Source organism: Littorina saxatilis, linkage group LG1, assembly GCF_037325665.1.
Source record: "Littorina saxatilis isolate snail1 linkage group LG1, US_GU_Lsax_2.0, whole genome shotgun sequence".
Classification (NCBI taxonomy): domain Eukaryota; kingdom Metazoa; phylum Mollusca; class Gastropoda; order Littorinimorpha; family Littorinidae; genus Littorina; species Littorina saxatilis.
Genome location: NC_090245.1, coordinates 85,611,732 through 85,633,903, shown reverse-complemented (window position 1 = coordinate 85,633,903; position 22,172 = coordinate 85,611,732). Strand labels below are relative to the sequence as shown.

The 22,172-nt window shown below is 45.8% G+C and overlaps 1 protein-coding gene across 1 annotated transcript in view; it reads right to left on the bottom strand.

Annotated features, from left to right (window-relative positions):
* Window positions 1-339: 339 nt before the first annotated feature.
* The window catches only part of LOC138982448 (F-box only protein 22-like), a 30,261-nt gene continuing 8,428 nt past the window's right edge, over window positions 340-22,172 (bottom strand). The window contains exons 4-7 of the mRNA XM_070355744.1: window positions 20,785-20,953; window positions 20,104-20,334; window positions 17,419-17,802; window positions 340-519 (exon numbers count right to left, since the gene is read on the bottom strand). Coding sequence (XP_070211845.1) covers window positions 480-519; window positions 17,419-17,802; window positions 20,104-20,334; window positions 20,785-20,953 — 824 coding nt within the window. The 3' untranslated portion in view covers window positions 340-479. The remainder of the gene's footprint in view (window positions 520-17,418; window positions 17,803-20,103; window positions 20,335-20,784; window positions 20,954-22,172) is intronic.

Below are 22,172 nucleotides of genomic sequence, written 5' to 3'. Positions count from 1 at the left end.
TTGATGTAGCCTGAATAGTGTTTCCACATGAAAATAAATGCATATGTTGTACTGAATACATGTACATGTACCTGTATGTACACAATGTAAAACAAAAGTTGCTTCTTGGATTCACAAAAACAAATCTCTTTTCAGAGTGACAAAAGTTTACATTCGGTCCCTGTAAAAAGTCTTCACTTTAGCTTCAACATTGACATAGTACCTCATCTTGACAGCAATGTCTCTAGCTTTTTTAAAGTCTTCTGCTGTGAAGGCGCTCGACAACTGTTTCACATTCTCCTGAATCTTCGATGAGATTTCAGATTCAATCTCCTGAATTTCTTCAGATGAGGCCTCCCCTATGCGTTCATTGAGCTCCAGGACTTCCATGAGAAATTCAGGATTTATGTCATTGTTGTCCTCCTCAATGGTATAGCCATGTATTTCAAGGAGGTAGAGAGCACGGGTCAAGGGTTTCAGCAGTGTGAAGTAGGCTTTGTTCAGCAAGGAGGACTGCTGCTCTGCAAGTGACTGCTCTGTCTGCAACAGAAAAATGATGAAGATATTAGAACTAGAGAGTTTCACTTTCAGTATTATGCATAAAATCTACCTTCATCGTAATAACAGTAAAGTAGTCCAGTTAATACTTCTTTCATTCTACATTTTGAATTCAACTTGGTCAAAAAATTATTGCAACAATTTTCGCTCGCTCAGAAAAGCGTTAAACCACAATTCATTTTAATTGAACTTTATATGCTGCAAAAAAGGTAATTATGTCTACTGTTCATATCATTTGTTCGATCGGTGGTACTTTGTATCGGCATCCCGTGGCAGCCTGTCAAACAAGGTCACCCCTAAAATTGACCTGACAAAAACCAATGCCCCGTATTTTAAAATCTGCAAAAAATCAGAATGTGCACTTACCAAACACTTCTGACTACCATTAGAAAAGCCATTCAATTTCCTGTTCAGAGCATTTTGTTTCATGTACCTTACGTCTTTAGTATTTGTGTAGCCTTTTGTCAAAGGCGGTAGATGTCAACCGTTTCAGAGGCCAAAAAAGGCACGTTTTGCGGCCATTTTTGAGGGGGTCTTTCACTGAGAGAGCCAAATCTGCTTAAGTTTCCAATGAATTGCTTTGAACATTTCAGAAATTATGACCAATAGGCTGACCAGAATGTGTGTGGATTTGTGTATATCAAACGTGTCGTATTACGTAACTTTTCCAAAAGATCTAAACAAATATTCTTATTAATTCAGGGTTTAAGGACAAAAAATCGTGACTTTGCATGTGAAGCAAAAAAAGGTTGAGGCAAATGGTGCCAAAGTTTCAGGCACATCTGAGTGCTGGTTTACATTTGCTGAAGATGGGAACGCACAAGAAAAATTATGGATGATCGTCTTTTTTACAGCATACAGTCGCCGTAATAATATCAGTCCTAGGCATGTGCTGAGGTTATTTTTAGCCAGAGCGCTGTGCTGATTTGATAGTTATAAGAGTCTGCGGCGGGCGCGCGGTAGTGTGTGTGAGTGTATGTATGTGAGTGTATGTGTGTGTGTGGGTTAGAGACAGTGAAACGGAGTTAGAGAGAGAGAGGAGAGAGAGAGAGAAAGAAAGAGAGAGAGTGTGTGTGTCTGTCCCCCTCACTCTATTTCTGTCTCTATCTCGTGCGCATACGCCTCATCTCTCTTTCTCTCTCATTGTAGCTTTCTCACTTCCTCTGACTCTCTATTTCATATCTCTCTCTCTCTCTCTTTGCAGACTGTTCGTGTGCGTCTGTTCCTTACACACACACACACACACGCGCGCGCACACACACACACCGGCGCACACACACACACACACATGCACGCACGCACGCACACATACACGTTTACTTACACTTCCAAGTTCTATCCGTGATTCCAGCAGCCTTTCCTCCTTCAAAACCCAACTCAAAACATACCTGTTTCGTAAAGCCTTTGCTTAGCCTGAGTAGACTCTCCACAACTCTATTCTGTTTTGGAACTCTCTACCCTGTATGTGCTTTATGGTCTCTTTGTCAATGGTATCTTTGTGTGTGCGCGTGCGTGCGTGTGTGTGTGTGTGTGTGTGTGTGTGTACTTTTAACATTGTACGCTAAGTTTTGCTTAGTGCTTGGGTTCTTGGTGTTATGTCTCAGTTAAATGTATGCTTTGTATGCTTGTTGATTTGTGCTAGTTTATTCTATAATGAATTTGTAAAGCGCCTGGAGCCAATTGATGGGACTCGCGCTATAGAAAAGTTATTTATTATTATTATTATTATTATTATTATTATGTATACATTCACGCAAGGATACATGCACGCCCACATTCACACCAACACACACCGACACGCACACGCACACACACATACAAAGACACACACACACACACTCTGTCTGTCTCTCTCTCTTTCACTCGTTCTCTCTAACAGTAACACACACAATAAAATAAAAAATGACGCATAAACACACACACACACTACCGCACACTCTTACAATCATTAAATCACCAAAGCGTGTATCGCACGGACCACAGTGCTCCGGCTAAAAATAACCACAGCCAAGCCTAGGCCTAGAACTGTTGGTCTCTCCAGCTGCTGTTAATACGGTACCATTGACGGTGATAAATAATTTTTCTTGCGTGTTCCCATCCCTAGCAAATGTAAACCAGCGCTCAGATCTGCCTGAAACTTTGGCACCATTCGACCCAACCTTTTTTGCTTCGCCTGAATTAATAAGAATATTTGAGCGTGCAAAAATTGTTGCAATAATTTTTTGGCCAAGTTTATTTTTGAAAATGTCATCCTAACTGAGTACAGTGCTCATGTGCAACCTATTTGAACTACACAGTCCGGATGTTGTCGTTCGTGAACGACCCAAATGGAATAGACCCTATCGGTATTCCAAGCTCTTGTGATCTCTCGCAAACTTCAGAGCATAGCAAAGCATGCGGTACAGCGATCTCATGCGAGCTGCACAAGCCAAAGTTCGAAGTTCTCGCGATGTTCAAAGCATAACAAAGAGCGTGTCTCACGAGAGCTGCTCAGATACCGAAAAGGTCTATAAAAGAAGGCATTTTACGGTGTTTATCCATATGGCGTGGGTCATGTACAACCCATACAAAGGGTTTAAAATCGTGATCGTGATTGGCGTTTTTTTACCTTTCTGTGACCGTGATTGCCGAAATTTCCATTTCTGTGATCGTGATGGGACTTTGCCCGTGATCCGTGATGACAAAAAAATCAAGTCTCGTGATCGTGATCGTCATTTGTTTTCGTGATCGTGATGGGTATTATTGCAAAGCATTTTATTTTCAACGTACATTTTTCACAGCTGTATCACTCTATGATCCTCTATTCGTCAAGGAGCCAATCCCGATTGAAGGGAAGCAACAACACATTCAGAAATATGATTTTGACAGCGATTGCTTCCCTTTAAGAGAACCAATCACACAAAAAAAGAGATCCAATCAGAATGCAAATTGCAAAAGTCTGCCAAACTTCATCCAATGGAAGGGCTTCGTGCAAAAGTTTTGAGTGCATTCAGTCAAATTCGATTTCGAAGATCAAAAATGGCGTGCAGCGGTACTGTCTTCGAACTTCTGTTATATTTAGTTCAAGCCAGACCAAAGCAGGCGGCGAGAATGCCTTCCTTGGTGGAAAGGTCAGGCTACGGGTCGGTCTTTCCGAAGACGAAATATCAAGTTATGTTGATCTATGTTGCTCTATGACTGTTCTGAATGTAGGCAAAGATCTTGAAATTTGTTCAAGGTCTTTGAGTTTGAGTGAGATCATTGACATTGTCGACATTGCCACGTCCGGCTGTCACTCGCTCAGTGTGACCTCGACTGGCTCTAGATCGAGTCTGCGTGTAGCCAAAACCGAAACTAGAAATGTGTTTTTCATCCCAGCAACGTGGACACGCTTGGCATAGATTCTAATTGTCGCTTCTTTGCATTAAGCTTGGATTTATTTTAGCGCCTGTAAGTGTAAACTTTAATATCAACAATGGGGTAAATTCAGAAACAATGGCGGGGAGACGTGTCAGTTTGGGTCACTTGATCCTCATGTCAAAGACGATCAAAGTCATGTTCGTTGGGGACTGATTTTGTCATGCTACTTTTCCGGTAATTGCCGGAAATCCGATAAAGCCGTTTTCAAAATCCGGTAAAGTCAAATTTATTCCGGTGAAGTTGAAAAATTTCCGCAAAAACGATCCGTGTGAATATCGCGCAACGCAACCGGGCGCCGGTCTCAATGAAGCCAGCGCACAGTAGTGTTGTTTTCACCAGTTTGGAGGTGTGTTGAATGGTGGTGGGGGGAGGCTAAAATGGGATTTTTAACAAGATCACAACACTATTACAGCCCTGAAAATGATGCCCAGAATGCACCAGATTGCACAGATTTTAACCGTTTTTTGAAATAAAATTCGGGGGGGGGGGGGGGTATGCCCCCGGACCCCCCTAGTTGGCTCGCCTGCTTCGCAGGCTCAGGCTTGTGGCTCGCCACTGGCACTGCGTGCTTCTTTCAGGTAAAACCATTTTTGGCCTGTAGCATTCCTGTTTCTTTTTTAAGGCCATGAAACCAGGCGATGGTGTACCTCAAATTGTATGGCAAAGTTGAAAATAAAGAACCCATCACACATACATGTACTTTAATTTCAATCCACCCAATAGTTTTTGAGAAAATGGGTTTACAAGATTTAGCTCTGGAAATGTCAAATTGTGCAAGTATATATTCATGTGTGTGAGTTGAATGTGTATGAGTGTAGAGAGAGAGAGAGAGAGAGAGAGAGAGAGAGAGAGAGAGAGAGAGAGAGAGAGAGAGAGAGAGAGAGAGAGAGAGAGAGAGAGAAAGAGAAAGAGAGAGAGAGAGAGAGAGAGAGAGAGAGAGAGAGAGAGAGAAAAAAAAACAATGAAAACAACATTCTTGTTACTGATTACAAATCATGATATGTATTTCTATGTGTGTATGAAAGAGAATTCAAAAAATAATAATAAAAAAGTGCAACAGTTCTCACTTTGTGTTGAATAAACAATAGATCCAGAGGAGCGAATTACTGTGTGGTTGTGTTTACTTTGACACGTGCTTTCTGTACATGCAACTTTTACCGTGACCGTGATTTGCCACTGGTGTTCGTGATCGTGAAAACAAAAATCAAGGTAACTGTGATCGTGAAAGCTAACATTTCCCTTCCCGTGATCGTGATGATACCCCCCCTTTGGGGCCCTCAAAGAGGCGGTAAAGAATTTATCCCTATTTCGGATGGGGTGGGTCGTGTCCGGTGAAGGTTAAAAAGTCTCTGCACACACCTCAGACTTCTGACTGAATCTATCCGGGTGTAACTTTTTGACTCACATGCGAAGCAAAAGTGAGTCTATGTACTCACCCGAGTCGTCCGTCCGTCCGTCCGGACGTCCGGACGTCCGGAAAACTTTAACGTTGGATATTTCTTGGACACTATTCAGTTTATCAGTACCAAATTTGGCAAGATGGTGTATGATGACAAGGCCCCAAAAAACATACATAGCATCTTGACCTTGCTTCAAAGTCAAGGTCGCAGGGGCCATAAATGTTGCCTAAAAAACAGCTATTTTTCACATTTTTCCCATTTTCTCTGAAGTTTTTGAGATTGAATACCTCACCTATATATGATATATAGGGCAAAGTAAGCCCCATCTTTTGATACCAGTTTGGTTTACCTTGCTTCAAGGTCAAGGTCACAGGAGCTCTTCAAAGTTGGATTGTATACATATTTTGAAGTGACCTTGACCCTGAACTATGGAAGATAACTGTTTCAAACTTAAAAATTATGTGGGGCACATGTTATGCTTTCATCATGAGACACATTTGGTCACATATGATCAAGGTCAAGGTCACTTTGACCCTTATGAAATGTGACCAAAATAAGGTAGTGAACCACTAAAAATGACCATTCTCATGGTAGAAAGAGCCAATAAGCACCATTGTACTTCCTATGTCTTGAATTAACAGCTTTATGTTGCATGACCTTGGATGACCTTGACCTTGGGTCAAGGTCACATGTATTTTGGTAGGAAAAATGTGTAAAGCATGTGAGTCGTATGGGCTTTGCCCTTCTTGTTCTGAAGATCTTTGTACATTTCCCCAAGCTTCTTCAGATCCACATCAAAGCTCTCGTCAATGTTGAACAATGTAAAGAAGGTCAGTTGATCTGCTGGAGACTGCACGATTCCACATGTACAGAAGAATAGTTCCTTCATTGGATCTGTTTCTGTTCCACACTTCCAACATTTCCTTGTGCTTGCTGCTGACTCTTCGTGCTGCCAAAAAGGTGTGGTGTATAGTGCTCGTTCTGGCAACACAGAATAAGGTCGAAAGACGCCCAGAGTTCGAGCATTCATTGCAGACGAAATCTGATCGGAGAGCAGACGATTTTGTAACAGTTTGATTGACCTTCCAATGGTTGGCTGATTTACCGGGTAATGAGGTCGTGCTATTTTAGCAAGAGAAGGAGTTGGCTCTTGTATCGAAATATGACACCATGATCTGTTAGTTTGCCGTTGGCTTTTAAAAGTTATTCTATTGCTAGAAACAACTTTCGAACTCCCTGTCCGAAGCACCTTGATGGACGCGGCCATGTTGAAAGTAAGATGATCATGTGACTTTCTAAAAAAAACGGTGGATCATGTCAAACGCAGAACCGAGACGTTTAAAAGCAGACGAGAAAATGATCACAATTTTTTTTATCACTCATAACTGTTATGAAGAAATGAAATTAATTGAACTCCAACCCAGAAGCGAGCTAAGGCACAGTAAGATTAGTTTAAAAAAAACATTGCATTGCACTCAGTGGTTCATCCACTGGTTTCTAGTTAAGAAATCCAATCCAATAATACTCATTTCCGGTCGACGACTTCCGTTGCACAAGGAGCGAGTTTTAGCGTCAACTAGGGTGACTCGAGTCGAACCGAAGGTCGCAAAAACTCGGTCCGGTACGACTGGAGTGACCTCACCGGTTAACCAACTTTCAACCTTGCTTCCTGCGTAGGGTCTCTCCAGTTCCAAGATGGCTGCCAAGGCGAGGTGAGAAACTTCTGCAAATATTTTTTGACAAAGTTACGGATTGTGAGAAGACATTTGTTGTAAATCACTTAGCCTTTCAAAAATTAAGGATACTGGGTTGGATACTGTCTTGGTTTTAATGCATTTTATTTTAGCAGTGATGTTTATTTTGGGAAGAAATGAGGTCAACAGGAGTTTGGGTGCGATTTCGGCTCAAATGTACTTTAGCGCCCTGAACTTTTACCCGGCTGTTTTGCGCTCGATTTTCACGCTCACTTCTTCATTGACGTTCGAATCGATAGTTCGATGTTTTGGCATTACATTCACATCAACAATAAAACAGTACTGCTTGTTCATCATCGTCGTCCATCAACTCTCCACAACAGTAAATCCGTAACGCGCTTGTCGCCATCTTGTTGCAAGGGACGCGACTGGACACAACCCAACAGCGTTTCCGCGAAGAAAAAACCCAGACATGCGCAGTGACCCTACCGTAGCTCAACCCTGTTCCTCGCGAAAACTCGCTCACAGACGATTTGCGAAGCGCAAGTTTCAAGGTATGGTAAAGAAACCCACTGTTTACTACATTTTCCAAACGTTACCACATTTGACATCACCAACAACATAATGTGTTACATTAAAGGCATATGTACTCGATGACTATACACGCTAATTGCTTTACCAACAGCTGGAGACATGCTAAATTAAGTTCCCTGCAAAATATTGTGGTCTAGGACCCCTTCAATGTTGAGATATGTTAATTTTCATTTTGATCTGGATCGTCCTATTTATAGATTTGGCAACACATGTAACGTTGATGCAAGGGAGCTAACACCGCGGCTTTGTTGACATCCTCACTTTTTCAGAGGCTAGAACAAGCTGTAATGCATGTATTATGGTCCGCGCATGGTGACATATCGTCATTATATGGTCTTATGGTGCGTTTGACATCGATTGTGGGCAAACTACACTTTGTAAACACGGGAGCGCGTACATATGCCTTTAAGGGATATTATTACTTGTGCTTGGGAATAGCGTACAGACGCCAAGTGACTTTCTCAAGCTGATCATCGGTAGGCCAGTGATGGTTAAGCTCAACTCAGGGGTTGATTATCGAGGTAAGGAGCACTTTTACTTGGGTAATCTTGAACTTTAGCGTGTTAAATTCATAGCTCAGAATCCAGTGACATTCTTGACTTATTTTTGATACAAGTCCATGTAAGCAAGCCAAAGAACATTTGTCCTGAAATTGATTGACGGATTGAGCTCCAAACTTAAGCATAATTAATTAATTTGGTTGTTCAATCGACGAAAATGCACCGAAAATGGCGTACGTTGTCAACCATGGGACATCATTTACACAAAAGAGTTGTCTCCCTTGTCTGCTCATACGGATAATTCCTTCTTTGACCCATGTAAACGAAATGGCTGTCGCTATCCAGGTTTCCCAATTGCTTCGTTTCCGGCCGATTTATGTGGAGCACGTGATGCGCACAAAAAATATTGTCTGTCTAGAAGTGTCGTCTGCGCAATGATCGCGGCAGCGCCCGCGGCTTTCTTGACCGCCAAGGACGACCGCGCACGTTGTGATACGTCATTCGTTAGACCTCAATATCCACGGGTCCGTGTCTCTAGACTCGATGCTGTATCCACGGTACTGACGTCATCGTACTCAAGGGACGCTACTCTCGCCTTATATTTTCCTGCTTTTGGTTGGGCACTTCAGTTCACACTGACTTCAGCTGTCAAATTTTAAAAGTCAAAATTCCCTTTTATTTTTAACCCCCTTCACTGCCACAGTATAACAGCATTATTTGAACGGTCTATGGGAAAGAACTGTGTATAGAACCCCTACAAGTACTTGGACAGTGGTTACCTCCCATTTAGTTTTCAGAAATGTCCTGAAATGTTGTTGACACAAATCCCACGTATGAGATACGGTTATGGGCGTAGGGCAAACCGAAAATGACCACGTATTACATACGGGGTGGGCAGTGAAGGGGTTAAATAACGACTCCGATCCAAAGTTCGATCAGCAGCACTTTGAGGGGGAGGAGAGGGGAGTTTATGTGATAAAATGTAAACAAAGCCGGCTGCCGTTCGGCATTTTTGTTGCAATCTCAGCTCTATCACAGTATCAACGAAATGCTTTGGAGAAAAGAAGAGTAGAGCAAAAGAAAAGAAAAGAAAGTTAAGAGGGGGGAAAAATAAGTGAACAAATTTATTTCAACAAAAATAAAATTAAGACCAAGGTGGGGTTTTTTTTTCTTTTTTTTTCTTTCTTATATGAAAATGTTTTTCCAAACCTGTTAAATTTCAGATCATCAGTTGTTAATTCTTTTTTACAACAAACTAGATGATCTGTGCGTTAAAATATGGCTCTTCCGGACATGCGCTCTCTCACATATCCTTCCGTTCCGGTAAACTACATTCATGGAATTCCACTCAAACTTTGTCTTCCCAAGGTCAGTACTCGTTTAAGTTACTAATTATATCTACAAAAATAAATCTCTTATAGATAAAAATGTCATTTGTCATAATATAAACCATATCTACTTAGGATAAGAGTACAATTATTCACATTGAATTGAAGTGTGCGATAATGGAAAATTTTTATCTAAATTTTCATTTGATTAATATACTTACCCGAATCACATAATTGCATTGACCCACTTCGATGCTTAGGTTATGATAAAAGCTACCCCGTCTAGGTATAAGGGGAGCAACCCCAACTAAAAAAGTGACTGCACCAGCATGACTGACACCCTGGGTTACGTCCCATGTAGCATACTACGTCATCAATGGTGCTGGTCACGTGATACCCCTTCAATCGACTAATAGAAAACTACAAAAATCGAGCCGGGCAGGCGGGAGGGAATTACTTATGTGATTCGGGTAAGTATATTAATCAAATGAAAATTTAGATAAAAATTTTCCATTAAATTACATATTACTTACTCCGAATCACATAATTGCAGATAACTCCAACCAGGCGGTGGGTAAGATCAAAAAAGCTCAAACTCACCATTAAATTCTGGAGATGCACTGGCCCGCTGCCACCAAGGCAGGCAGGGACCTTGATCCATCGTTACAGAGCGAAGCGATGTCTCAGATAAAAGCTGATGAATACATCGTCTGATCGCCAAAAAGCTGTATTCAAGACTTCGCTCATTCTATGGGACCGCAAGACGGCCAAGGAAGAGGCCCAAGCCCTTGACTCGTGAGCCCGGGCCGAGCAGAGAGGAAAGGCAGGCAGAGCCCCCCCCCTTCGTGACAGGCTCCATGCATAAGCTTGCTTAATGACGGCCGACACCCACCTGGCCAAGGTAGTCCTCGATATATCTTTCTCCATGGCAGTGTTTAAAGAAATAAACAAAAGCTTCTGGGAGCTCGATCTGATAGATTGAATCCGGGAAAGATAAGCCTCAAGGGCCCTAACAGGGCAATTGACCATATCGGGATCATCCCTAGCCAAAATGTGTGAAAGCGGCTTCACCACAACCCGAGGAGAGGGTTGGCCTGGTGATTGGTTTTTAGCCAAAAAGCCTTCTCGAAATCTCAGCGACACCGAGCCGTCGTGTTCCCGAGAGATATCCTGCGGATTGCCCGAAAGGGCATGCACCTCGCTGCCTCTACGAGCAGTAGCAAGAAGCAGGAGAAACAGAGCCTTGCGCGTAAGATTAGGAAGACCCGCATCCTCCAGAGGTTCGAAATCGGAAGAGCGAAGAAACTCTAGAACCAGAAACAGATCCCACTTAGGCAACGCCGAGCGCGATTTGACATCTTCAAGAGCGGCGCCCTTAATGACTCCAGCAATAACAGTGCTGAGGCTAATCGAATGCCCTATCTGTTTCAAAGTAGACGAAATCGCGGACCTGCGAACCTTCAAAGAAGAGGAGGAGAGTCCCTGCGAAGACAAATCAGCCAAATGATTGGCCACATGCATGGTACGAGGTGCAACCGGATTAACGCCAGCCGTCCGGCACCAAGAGACCCACGCCTTCCAGTGAGAGGAGTAAACCGTAGAGGTGGAGGCTCTGTGAGAACGCTGAACCAGATGCAAAGTGCGTTCAGACGCTCCAGAACGTTTTAAAGCCGACCTCACAGTCTCCACGCATGACGTCTTAGAGACTGTGGATCCTCGTGAGCGATGCCGCTTCGAGGCTGAACGAGCTCTCCTCTCACGAGCGACAGGGGGATTGGAGGACCGCGAGCCAACCTCAGAAGGTCCGGAAACCAGGTCTGAGACGGCCACAGAGGGGCGATCAGTAAGAGAAGAGACGGAGACTCCAATTCCGCCTTTCTGATCACCTGGCCCAACAGGTGGAAGGGCGGGAAGGCATAAGCCTCCAGGCCCGACCATGCCAACTCCAGAGCATTGGTCTCCCAAGCCTCCGGGTCGGGGAAGGGAGACACAAAAATCGGAAGGCGTCTGGAGAACCTGGTGGCGAAGAGATCCACCAGGGGCTTCGGGACAAGAGCCCAAAGACGGAGAAGAGCTCCGTGTGTGACTGTCCATTCCGACTGTAACACCTTGTTGGAGCGGCTGAGCGCATCCGCAAGAGTGTTGAGGCTTCCCGGCAGGTACCGAGCTACAAGGGAGATTCGGTGCTGAGTGCACCAAATCAGCAGCTCGCAGGCCCTGCGGGAGAGAGTAGGGGACCGCGAACCCCCCTGCTTGTTCACATAAGCGGCCACTGTTGTATTGTCTGTGAACAGACGGACCCGCTTTGCGGTAAGCGATGGGAGGAACGCAATCAGAGCAAGCCACACGGCCTCCAACTCCAAAGAGTTGATGTGCCATGCACTCTGTTCCGTAGACCACAGTCCGGAGGCCGTGAGCCGGTCCGTGTGCGCTCCCCAACCCTGCAGGGACGCATCTGTAAAGAGGTCCATGTCGGGAGGGGGAGCGGCGATCGGAACCCCCTTGCAGAGCCAACCCGTGTCCAGCCACGGGAGGGATGCAGCCTGGAACCATTCCCCAAGAGGAACGAGCTCGTTCCAGTTCACCCAAGGAGAGTCCACAAACGGCTTCAGAGCGTGCTGAAGCGGGCGTTTGTGAACTCTCCCCAGTGACACCAGGAGGGCCATTGACTCCATTTGCCCCAGGATGGAGGCCAATGTCCTGAGAGGAGCCTGCAGGAGAGGCAGAGTAGAGCGGATAAGAGCCTGGAGCTTGACCACCCGCTTCAAAGAGGGGTGGACCGTCCAGGTGACCGTGTTGAACACCATACCCAAGTAGGTGAACGTCTGCGACGGTACGAGCTCTGACTTTGCCTGGTTGACCGAGAAGCCCAGCAAGCTGGCCTCCCGGAGAACCATCTGGGTGTGCTGCGAACAAACCCCCTCGCTCTGACCCATGACAAGCCAGTCGTCGAGGTAAGCCCGCAGCCGAACCCCCCGCGACCTCACCAGAGCGCAGACCTGTCTCACCACCATGGTGAAAACCCATGGTGCTAGAGACAGGCCAAAAGGAAGTGCGCGGAACTGGAAGATTTGATCTGCCCACCGGAAACGGAGCCATTTCCGGTCGGCTGGATGCACCAAGATATGGAAGTAGGCATCCGTCAAATCTATGGAGGTCGCCCAGTCTCCTGGGCGGAGCGCGTCTCTGACCGAGGCAGGCGTCTCCATTTTGAACTTGATCGTCCTCAAAAACGTGTTGAGGAACGACAAGTCCAAAACAGGACGCCAAGCCCCCGAGGCCTTGGGGACAGCGAAAAGCCTCCCGTAAAACCCCGGGGAGCTGTGGTCCAAGACTGCCTCCACCGCTCCCTTCTCCACCAGAGAGGCAACCTCCGACTGGAGGACGGCCCTTGCCTCCCGAGAGAAGGGGGGCTTGAAGGCTGGAGGAGACCTTGAAAGAGGGGCCTTGTCCTCCAGCCACAGCAAGCGGAACCCCGACTTCACTACTCCCACTATCCATTGGCTGTGAGTAGAGTTCAGCCAATGTGACAGCGCCCTCGAGGGGCCCCCAGCCATCACCAGAGTGGAGGGCTGGGGGGGGGGGGGGCGAAGTCGGGGACGCTTCATTGGGGGTGGGGTTTGCCCCTGGGCGCACCCCTCCCCCTGCCCGCCGACGACCTCTTACCCGAAGCGCGGTAAGGGGCATGAGGTCTCTTGCGGGAAGCAGGATGCGCCTGAGCTGAAGCCTTAGTCTGTTGAGACTGAGACTGCTTAGGAGCAGCCTGCTTTGGAGCAGCCTGCTTTTGCTGCTTCAGAGCCTGAAGCGCAAAAGAGGAGAACTGCGAGTCCCTGTTAGCCTCAATCTCTTGCTTCCTGGCATCCAGAGCCAGGTGGCCAAAGAGAGAGCCCTCAACAAAGGGCGACGAGCGGAGGGAGTTCCTTGTCGACTCGTCAGTAAACTGGGAGTGGGCAAGGAACAAGTCCCTCCTGCACGTTACCGCGTGGGCGTAGTGCAGAGGACAGCCTCGTTTGTTCTTCGTTCACCCGAGCGAGCGTCGAGAGCAGAGTAGCAATATCTTCTGCGTCTTGCTCCCCGCTGAGAGTGAAAGGAGCCAAAGATGAAGTAAGAGCCCGAGAAAGGGCTCTAATGAGCGTCTCCGAAATGGAACTGAGTTCCAAGAGCTGTCTGCCAACTTCCTCCGAAGAGGCAAGAGTCTGCTCAGAAAGAGGCAAACAAGAGTCCCTCTTTAAAGGCTTCGTGAGAAGCGGAAGGAGCTCAGGTGTGACCTGCAAAGGTGCACTCGGAAGAGCAAACAGCGAAAGCAAGTTTCTGGAGACCTTTGGCAAAGGCAACCTCCTCTGTGCCGCAAGAGGCACGAAGGAGGAAGCCTGAGCGGGAGAGGCAAGATACTCTAATGCCGATTCCGGAGCTGACCCGTGGGGAACCAGCAAAGGAACAGAAGGCACAGGAAGGCCACCACCATGAGGTGTGGTCTTCGCAAAGAGTCTTGAGAACTGAAAGGCCACTGAGGGCGACTCAAGAAACCGGAAGTAGCCATCGTCCTGCTTCTCCAACCGGAAGTCAGCCAAGGCTGAAGGACCGGAAGCAGAAGACTTAACAGACGACGCAGCCCCTTCCGAGAAATATCAGGAGGTAACCTCCGCGGCTGCTTCAAGAGCCACCTTAAAACTAGCCGAGACCCCCGGCAGCGTAAGCTCATCATCGACAGACTTGGTATCTGAAGCGACAAACGAAGGAGGCGGAACTGAGCCGCCCGAACCCGTAAAGGGACGCTGCGCAAAAAGACCCGAAGGCCGGGGTCCGTCCTGCTGGGAATCGACCCCACTCACATCCTGGCTAAGCGGAAGCTGAGTAGAGTCGAAACCCGTAGCGGCAGGAAGAGAGGGATCAGCAGCGGCCAACACCGAAGTGTGTGGAAGCTGCTGACCCCCCTGAGAAGCATGCCCGACATCCCGTGACGATCCAGGTGAAACGTCCGGAAGAGAGCAGGCAAATCTGGGAGGAGCCGGAAGTACAGCTGAACCGGAAGCGCTAAGCCCATCCTGTAGCTGCACATAGTGCGGGCGGAAGCCCGGAAGCCCGTAGGCATGATCCTGAATCAAACCGGAAGTGACAGTTGACTGTGCACCGGAAGAATGACCCATGCTCCCGGCCGGAGCCGGAAGAACAGCTGCCGGAAACGACTGCTGTGGTAAGACGTGGGACAAACCGGAAGTGACAGCAAGCTGTGCACAAGCGGAAGAACCACTACTTCCGGCTTCCGGCCCAGCTGTCGCGTACAACTGCTGGTGTAAGGCGGGGTTCGGGCCGGACGTGAACGTAGTCCGCTCACTAACCGGTGAACCCCTACTTCCTGCAACAGCAGGAAGCCCAGCTGTCGGAAACGACTGCTGGAGTACGGAGAGGTTCAAACCCGACGTGAACGGAGTCCGCTCACTAGCAGGAGAACATCCGATTCCGGAAACCGGAAGTGCAGCCGCCGTAAACGGCTGCTGCGAACACCAACCTTGATCAGCCCGTATCCCCGGAGGGACGCGCACTGTCACACCACCGCAAGCGGCAGGTAACGAGTACCGGGCCGGAAGAGAAAGAGGTCCCGGCAGGGACGATCCAGAGCGGACATGACCGGAGGAAGACGGCCCAGGCAAAAAGGAAGCCAGGGAACGAGCGTCACCCACCCCCGGAAGGGGGGCAGAACAGGAAATGGAGTCCGTCCGTGACATCTCCTGTCGAACAAGACTCCTAATCTCTGGAAGAAGAGACGAAATCAAAGAAGACACCAGAGCACCGGACTCTGGTGCCACAACCGAAGAAACGCAAACAGCCTTAGAGACCGAAACTAGCGGTTGAGAGCCGGACGGTAGACCGCTCGGCGCAGAGATAGGCACAGAAAAAGACAACTTGCTCTTAAGATCTGTCACTAAGATAATAGGGTCCTTGCTAGAGGACGCCGACGCGGAGGATTTAGATTTGCCGGGGCCTTTGCCCTTATCCTCAGGCTTAGAGCCTTTCTTCTTCTCACCATCGGCCATATTAATCAATCAATGAGGCTTATATCGCGCATATTCCGTGGGTACAGTTCTAGGCGCTCTGCAGTGATGCCGTGTGAGATGAAATTTTATACGGCCAGTAATTGCAGCCATTTCGGCGCATATTTACCTTTCACGGCCTATTATTCCAAGTCACACGGGTATAGGTAGACAATTATTAACTGTGCCTAAGCAATTTTGCCAGGAAAGACCCTTTTGTCAATCGTGGGATCTTTAACGTGCACACCCAATGTAGTGTACACGGGGGGGGAGTTCGGACACCGAAGAGAGTCTGCACACAAAGTTGACTCTGAAATAAATTTCCGCCGAACCTGGGATCGAACTCACGCTGACAGCGGCCAACTGAATACAAATCCAGCGCACTACCAACTGAGCTATATCCCCGACCGAAAGAGAGAACAACAACAACAACTGAAAGAATAGCAAAGTCACACAGACGCTAACAAAATTCAGAAGCAGAAAGCAAACAAATTAGCACATGCGTAAAAGCTACCAACAGCAGCTACAAAGCAAGCTACAACAGCGTTAACAGTCCAAACACGGACGAAAACAACACAAGCCTGACAACGTGCAAATACAAATGGCGACCGAGAGGAAGCCAAACAACTGCCGAAAACTTCAGAGTCCAAAGGACATGCGAAATTCACAGCAGAAAGAACGAAACATGCAAGAAAACAAGAACAATCTCACCAGCTGCAAGCCAGCAAAAAGAAGACGGGGGCCGAGGCCAGTGGGTGCCGTAGACACAAAACAAGCCGCAGCGAAAGCGAGCACAACCGTCACCCTTGAGTGATAGTAGTCGATTGAAGGGGTATCACGTGACCAGCACCAATGATGACGTAGCATGCTACATGGGACGTAACCCAGGGTGTCAGTCATGCTGGTGCAGTCACTTTTTTAGTTGGGGTTGCTCCCCTTATACCTAGACGGGGTAGCTTTTATCATAACCTAAGCATCTAAGTGGGTCAATGCAATTATGTGATTCGGAGTAAGTAATATGTAATTTAATGCTCACGCAAGTGTGGGTGGGCGCGCGCGAGTGTGTGTGTGTGTGTGTGTGTGTTTGTTTGGGTAAGCGTTATGCTCGTCTCTCTCTCTCTCTCTCTCTCTCTCTCTCTCAAAACCAGCGCTCATTGGTCTAAAACATATGTAAATATTGTGCAGCAAAGGGAAGCTACCCACGGGAAAATAATCATCGAATATCCTGTTATTAACCAATGAGCGCTGGTATGCATATTCGGTGCGGATGCATGAGTTTGACGCCAAGTGGAAGTTAGCGGCTCAACGGCTGTGGTTCACAAGAACTCTAGCGATGGCTTTTGACTGTTGAGAGGAACTGGCGATATGCATAAACCGTCGTCTGCTACAACCCTTGCGTGACCCTGCTTCCGGGCTTTTCTTTTTTTAAACTTTCACAACTTCGAATTGTACTGATCTTGTCTTGATGAAAAAAGAATTCTTTTATGATTAAAGAATGTTTGTGTAACAAGCTGTCAATTTATTATTTAGATTTTAAAAGTTAGGTCCAGCGCAAAAACGCACCACGGTCCAAAAACATTCTGATAATCATCGGTCCACGGCTTTCGCCAGTTTAGAATGAGACTTGAAGGGAAGTAATTCATTTTTGACCTGAGTTCAGGATGGGTCCAAAAAGTGCAGGAGACAATCTGCAAAATTAATTCTTTAAAAATTGCTCGCTCTTTACGTAGGGCACCTAGGATGTTCCCGTTTGGTGAGCGTTCAAATGGAAGGGTGTTTGTACTGTGTGTAAAAGCCTGACAGTATCTGTGATGGTTTACGGGAGGCTTACTGTGCCTATAAAACAAAGTTAGGTGGTAAAATAAATCACTCAGCCCATTCTAAATGAGATCAAACTTTACGGAAAACAGATGAGGGTGATGAAAGTAGAGTACCCATGATTCAATCTGTGAGGTTCCCCAACCTCAATTGGAAAATCGCACCCGATCTCTCCGTTGCCAAAAAATCCCACGAGGGGGGTGGTGGGGAAGTGCTTGCGGAAAACGGCCGATTCTACGTTCTCTTTGCCGTAGTGCGCTTCGCCTCTAACGACACAGGCAAACATGAAGGCCACGGAATTCTGAACAGGGAACTCTTTGCATTTTTCCTTCAGCTTCAGGACCGTCTCTTCTGCGAGCGACTCTGTCTCCACATCTTGCGAAAGCCTGACACACGCAACCTGAACCTGCTTGCCATAAACGAGAACTTGGCCGGGGTAGTTGCTCTTAGTTTTCTTTTGTGCCAACCCACATAAGGTGTACTGTGGTGAAGAGCATGCGCTGAAAAGAGAACAGAAATGAAATTAAACAATCAGACAACTTGTGGAAATGCACGAATGATTTTCACACACACACACACACATACACACACACACATGCGCGCGCGTACACACACACACATCACGCACTCACTCATTCACACACACACACACACACATGTACACACACACACTCTCTCTCTCTCTCTCTCTCTCTCTCTAAATGATGTGAACTACATAGGAACCCCTTTTTTAAGACCCCCCAATTTAAGACTCCCTGCCTTTTAATCCCCTGTTTTTTCAGACTTTTCGTTCATAACCTCGGTAAATGTATCCCCATTTGAAGACTCGCTCCTTTTTAAGACCTGATTTTCTAAGATTTTTGGAGGTCTTATAAAGGGGGGTTCCACTGTACTAAAAAAAACAATCAATTAAACAAACAAATTGGAAAACTGACTCATAAATAAAAGATAAGTCTTGCATGGCTGCATTTTAGAGGAGCTTAGGAAGCAGTTTCCAATCAAGTTACTAAAGCTGACTGTCACTTGGCATAAATTTTAAAAGCAAAATGAAACTCTGAAACCCTTCGTGTTTGTGTCTGTGTGCATGTGTATGTGTGTGCGTGCATGCATGCGTAATAATAATCTAATATATATTTGTCAATCTGTCTGTGTTTTTCTGTCTGTATCAGTGTATATGTCACTTTTTTCAACACTATATGGCCATTCCTGAACAAATCCTTACCAAATTGTGTGTGTGTGTTCATGTCACTCATGGTCAGGTTATTACAACCTTGCATTGAAGTCGCCATATGAGTGTAGAGTATGAATAGCAGATATCAATAAGGACAGATTTTAACAATACACTCCAGCGTTAAGTTTTATACTTTCCTTGAATCTAATGTATCTTTACCACTCGGCTACCTGGGTGGTATATATGGCGGGATGACACAGAGCTTCTAGAGCGATGTGACCTTGGTTTGACTCCCAGTCAGGGTGAATTTTTGTATTTTGTTTCTCACATCTTAAAAAACCTCTGTGCCTTATCTGATTAAGATCTTAAAGTTTTGTTTTTTGGTTTTTTTGTCTCCTTATGTGTAAGTGGGAAGGTATTTGGTTGTATCCGAGCAGGAGATGTTTTCCCCCCTTACAGATTTGTGTGTCAATGGGTACGGGTAGGTATTTGGTTGTATCCGAGCAGATGTTTTCCCCCCTTACAGATTTGTGTGTCAATGGGTACGGGTAGGTATTTGGTTGTATCCGAGCAGGAGATGTTTTCCCCCTTACAGATTTGTGTGTCAATGGGTACGGGTAGGTATTTGGTTGTATCTGAGCGGGAGATGTTTTCCCCCTTACAGATTTGTGTGTCAATGGGTACGGGTAGGTATTTGGTTGGATCTCATTGGTTTCCGGGCAGAGCAGGGTAGGTACAGTGTATTTGTGACCCTCCACCACGAAATGAGTCGCATGTCACCTCGCGCGGTTCTGCGCTAGGCTTAATATAAGTCCGGGGAGTGTCTGGTAACAGTGTGAGGGTCACCTTAGTCACAGGCTTATAACTCAAACAGTTTTCGCTCTTTTCTAAAACGGGTTTCACCACTGAGTAGAGCATAAACAACTCTTTAGGAAAATGTAAAAATATGAAAATCATGCAAAGGTGACATGCGACTCATTCCGTGGTGGAGGGTCACATTTGGTTGGATCTGAGTGGGAGATGTTTTCCCCCTTACAGTTGTGTGTGTCAATGGACATGGGTAGGTATTTGGTTGGATCTGAGTGGGAGATGTTTTCCCCCTTACAGTTGTGTGTGTCAATGGACATGGGTAGGTATTTGGTTGGATCTGAGTGGGAGATGTTTTCCCCCTTACAGTTGTGTGTGTCAATGGACATGGGTAGGTATTTGGTTGGATCTGAGTGGGAGATGTTTTCCCCCTTACAGTTGTGTGTGTCAATGGACATGGGTAGGTATTTGGTTGGATCTGAGTGGGAGATGTTTTCCCCCTTACAGTTGTGTGTGTCAATGGACATGGGTAGGTATTTGGTTGGATCTGAGTGGGAGATGTTTTCCCCCTTACAGTTGTGTGTGTCAATGGGCATGGGTAGGTATTTGGTTGGATCGGAGTGGGAAATGTTTTCCCCCTTACAGTTGTGTGTGTCAATGGACATGGGTAGGTATTTGGTTGGATCGGAATGGGAGATGTTTTCCCCCTTACAGTTGTGTGTGTCAATGGGCATGGGTAGGTATTTGGTTGGATTTCGGTGGGTGCCCGACAGAGCCGAGTACTCGTGCTAGTATATATGGACTAACAACAATGAAAATTTACCCCGAATCACAGTCTCCCCTCTCCAGGTACACTTCTGCTTTCTGCTCCGGGTGCAGAAACTTGGCAGACTCATCAAGCATAGGCCCATGAATGAAACAATTATCGGGAATGCCGCCAAAAAGGAGAGGGCGCCGAAATTTCTCGCAGAGGTCAATGTCACTGAGGTCATGCAGGCTTGCGTGATAGCCGTGGGGCATGAGCAGCAACGCCTTAACGTCAATTAGCTCTGGCCTGCAAAAACACACAGAGACCTTCAAAATGTATGCATACATTAAATGTGTAACATTCACAGACTCTCAATATAGAGAACTGTCCGTCTGTCTGTTTGTCTGTGTGATACATGGCAGTGCAGTCTCTCATCGCCTACTGCAAAATAAGAGAGAGGGAATAATGTGAAGGACATTAGAAAGGTAAGGGAGACAACACAATTCAAAATTTCAAAGTCGCAAAAAGTTCATCATATATAAAAACACAGATCAAAACCAAAAACAAAACAACTTTTGATTTTGTGAAAGACCTAGCTAACGAAGATGTCAAAATCATGAGTAAAACTATTACAATCTGGACGAATATCCCAGCTGAACTGCTGTCAATTAAAATATTATACTTTGATTTGCTAACAAGAACAAATCTTAGCGCTCAGATACTCTGTTCTTTATATTCTTATGCACATTCTCTCACCGGTCAGTGGGAGAATTGAAAGTCCTGAAGGTGTGGTCAAAATAGTTCTCAGGTCTGTACTGACTTTTGCAGGGAATTATCTGAATACCAGGGTGATGTCCAAAGCAAATAACAGCTGCAGTTTCCCCCTCTTCTTTCTCCTCTGTCCGAGACAAGTCCGATGTAGTTCCTGATTAACAAATAAACAGCTTACACAAATGATGCAGATGAAGAATAGAGAATGAAGAAAAGGAATAAATAAGCTTAACATTTTGTAAACTGTAGACAGATGGCAGACATGCATGTCTGTCCCGTTTTTACATTTAGTCAAGTTTTGACTAAATGTTTTAACATAGAGGGGGGAATCGAGACGAGGGTCGTGGTGTATGTGCGTGTGTGTGTGTGTCTGTCTGTCTGTGTGTGTGTGTGTGTAGAGCGATTCAGACTAAACTACTGGGCCGATCTTTGTGAAATTTGACATGAGAGTTCCTGGGTATGATATCCTCAGACGTTTTTTTCATTTTTTTGATAAATGTCTTTGATGATGTCATATCCGGCTTTTCGTGAAAGTTGAGGCGGCACTGTCACGCCCTCATTTTTCAACCAAATTGGTTGAAATTTTGGTCAAGTAATCTTCGACGAAGCCCGGACTTCGGTATTGCATTTCAGCTTGGTGGCTTAAAAATTAATTAATGACTTTGGTCACTAAAAATCTGAAAATTGTAAAAAAATATTTTTTTATAAAACGATCCAAATTTACGTTCATCTTATTCTCCATCATTTGCTGATTCCAAAAACATATAAATATGTTATATTTGGATTAACAACAAGCTCTGAAAATTAAATATATAAAAATTATTATCAAAATTTTTTTTTCGAAATCAATTTAAAAACACTTTCATCTTATTCCTTGTCGGTTCCTGATTCCAAAAACATATAGATATGATATGTTTGGATTAAAAACACGCTCAGAAAGTTAAAACGAAGAGAGCTACAGAAAAGCGTGCTATCCTTCTCAGCGCAACGAATACCCCGCTCTTCTTGTCAATTCCACTGGCACTGCCTTTGCCACGGGCGGTGGAGTGACGATGCCACGAGTATACGGTCTTGCTGCGTTGCGTTGCGTTCAGTTTCATTCTGTGAGTTCGACAGCTACTTGACTAAATGTTGTATTTTCGCCTTACGCGACTTGTTGGTTGTTACTTTCATAAATTGCCTGACTGTTGCTAGCTCTCTACATCTCTCAGTCTCTCTCTCTCTCTGTCTCTCTCTCTCTCAATCTCTCTCCCTGTCTTTCTCTGTCTCTCTCTCCCTCTCTATACACACATGTAGACCCATACACAGACACACACAAACACACGCACACAAGTTCTGATTCTGATCAAAACGTATTCATCGCACAAACTTAT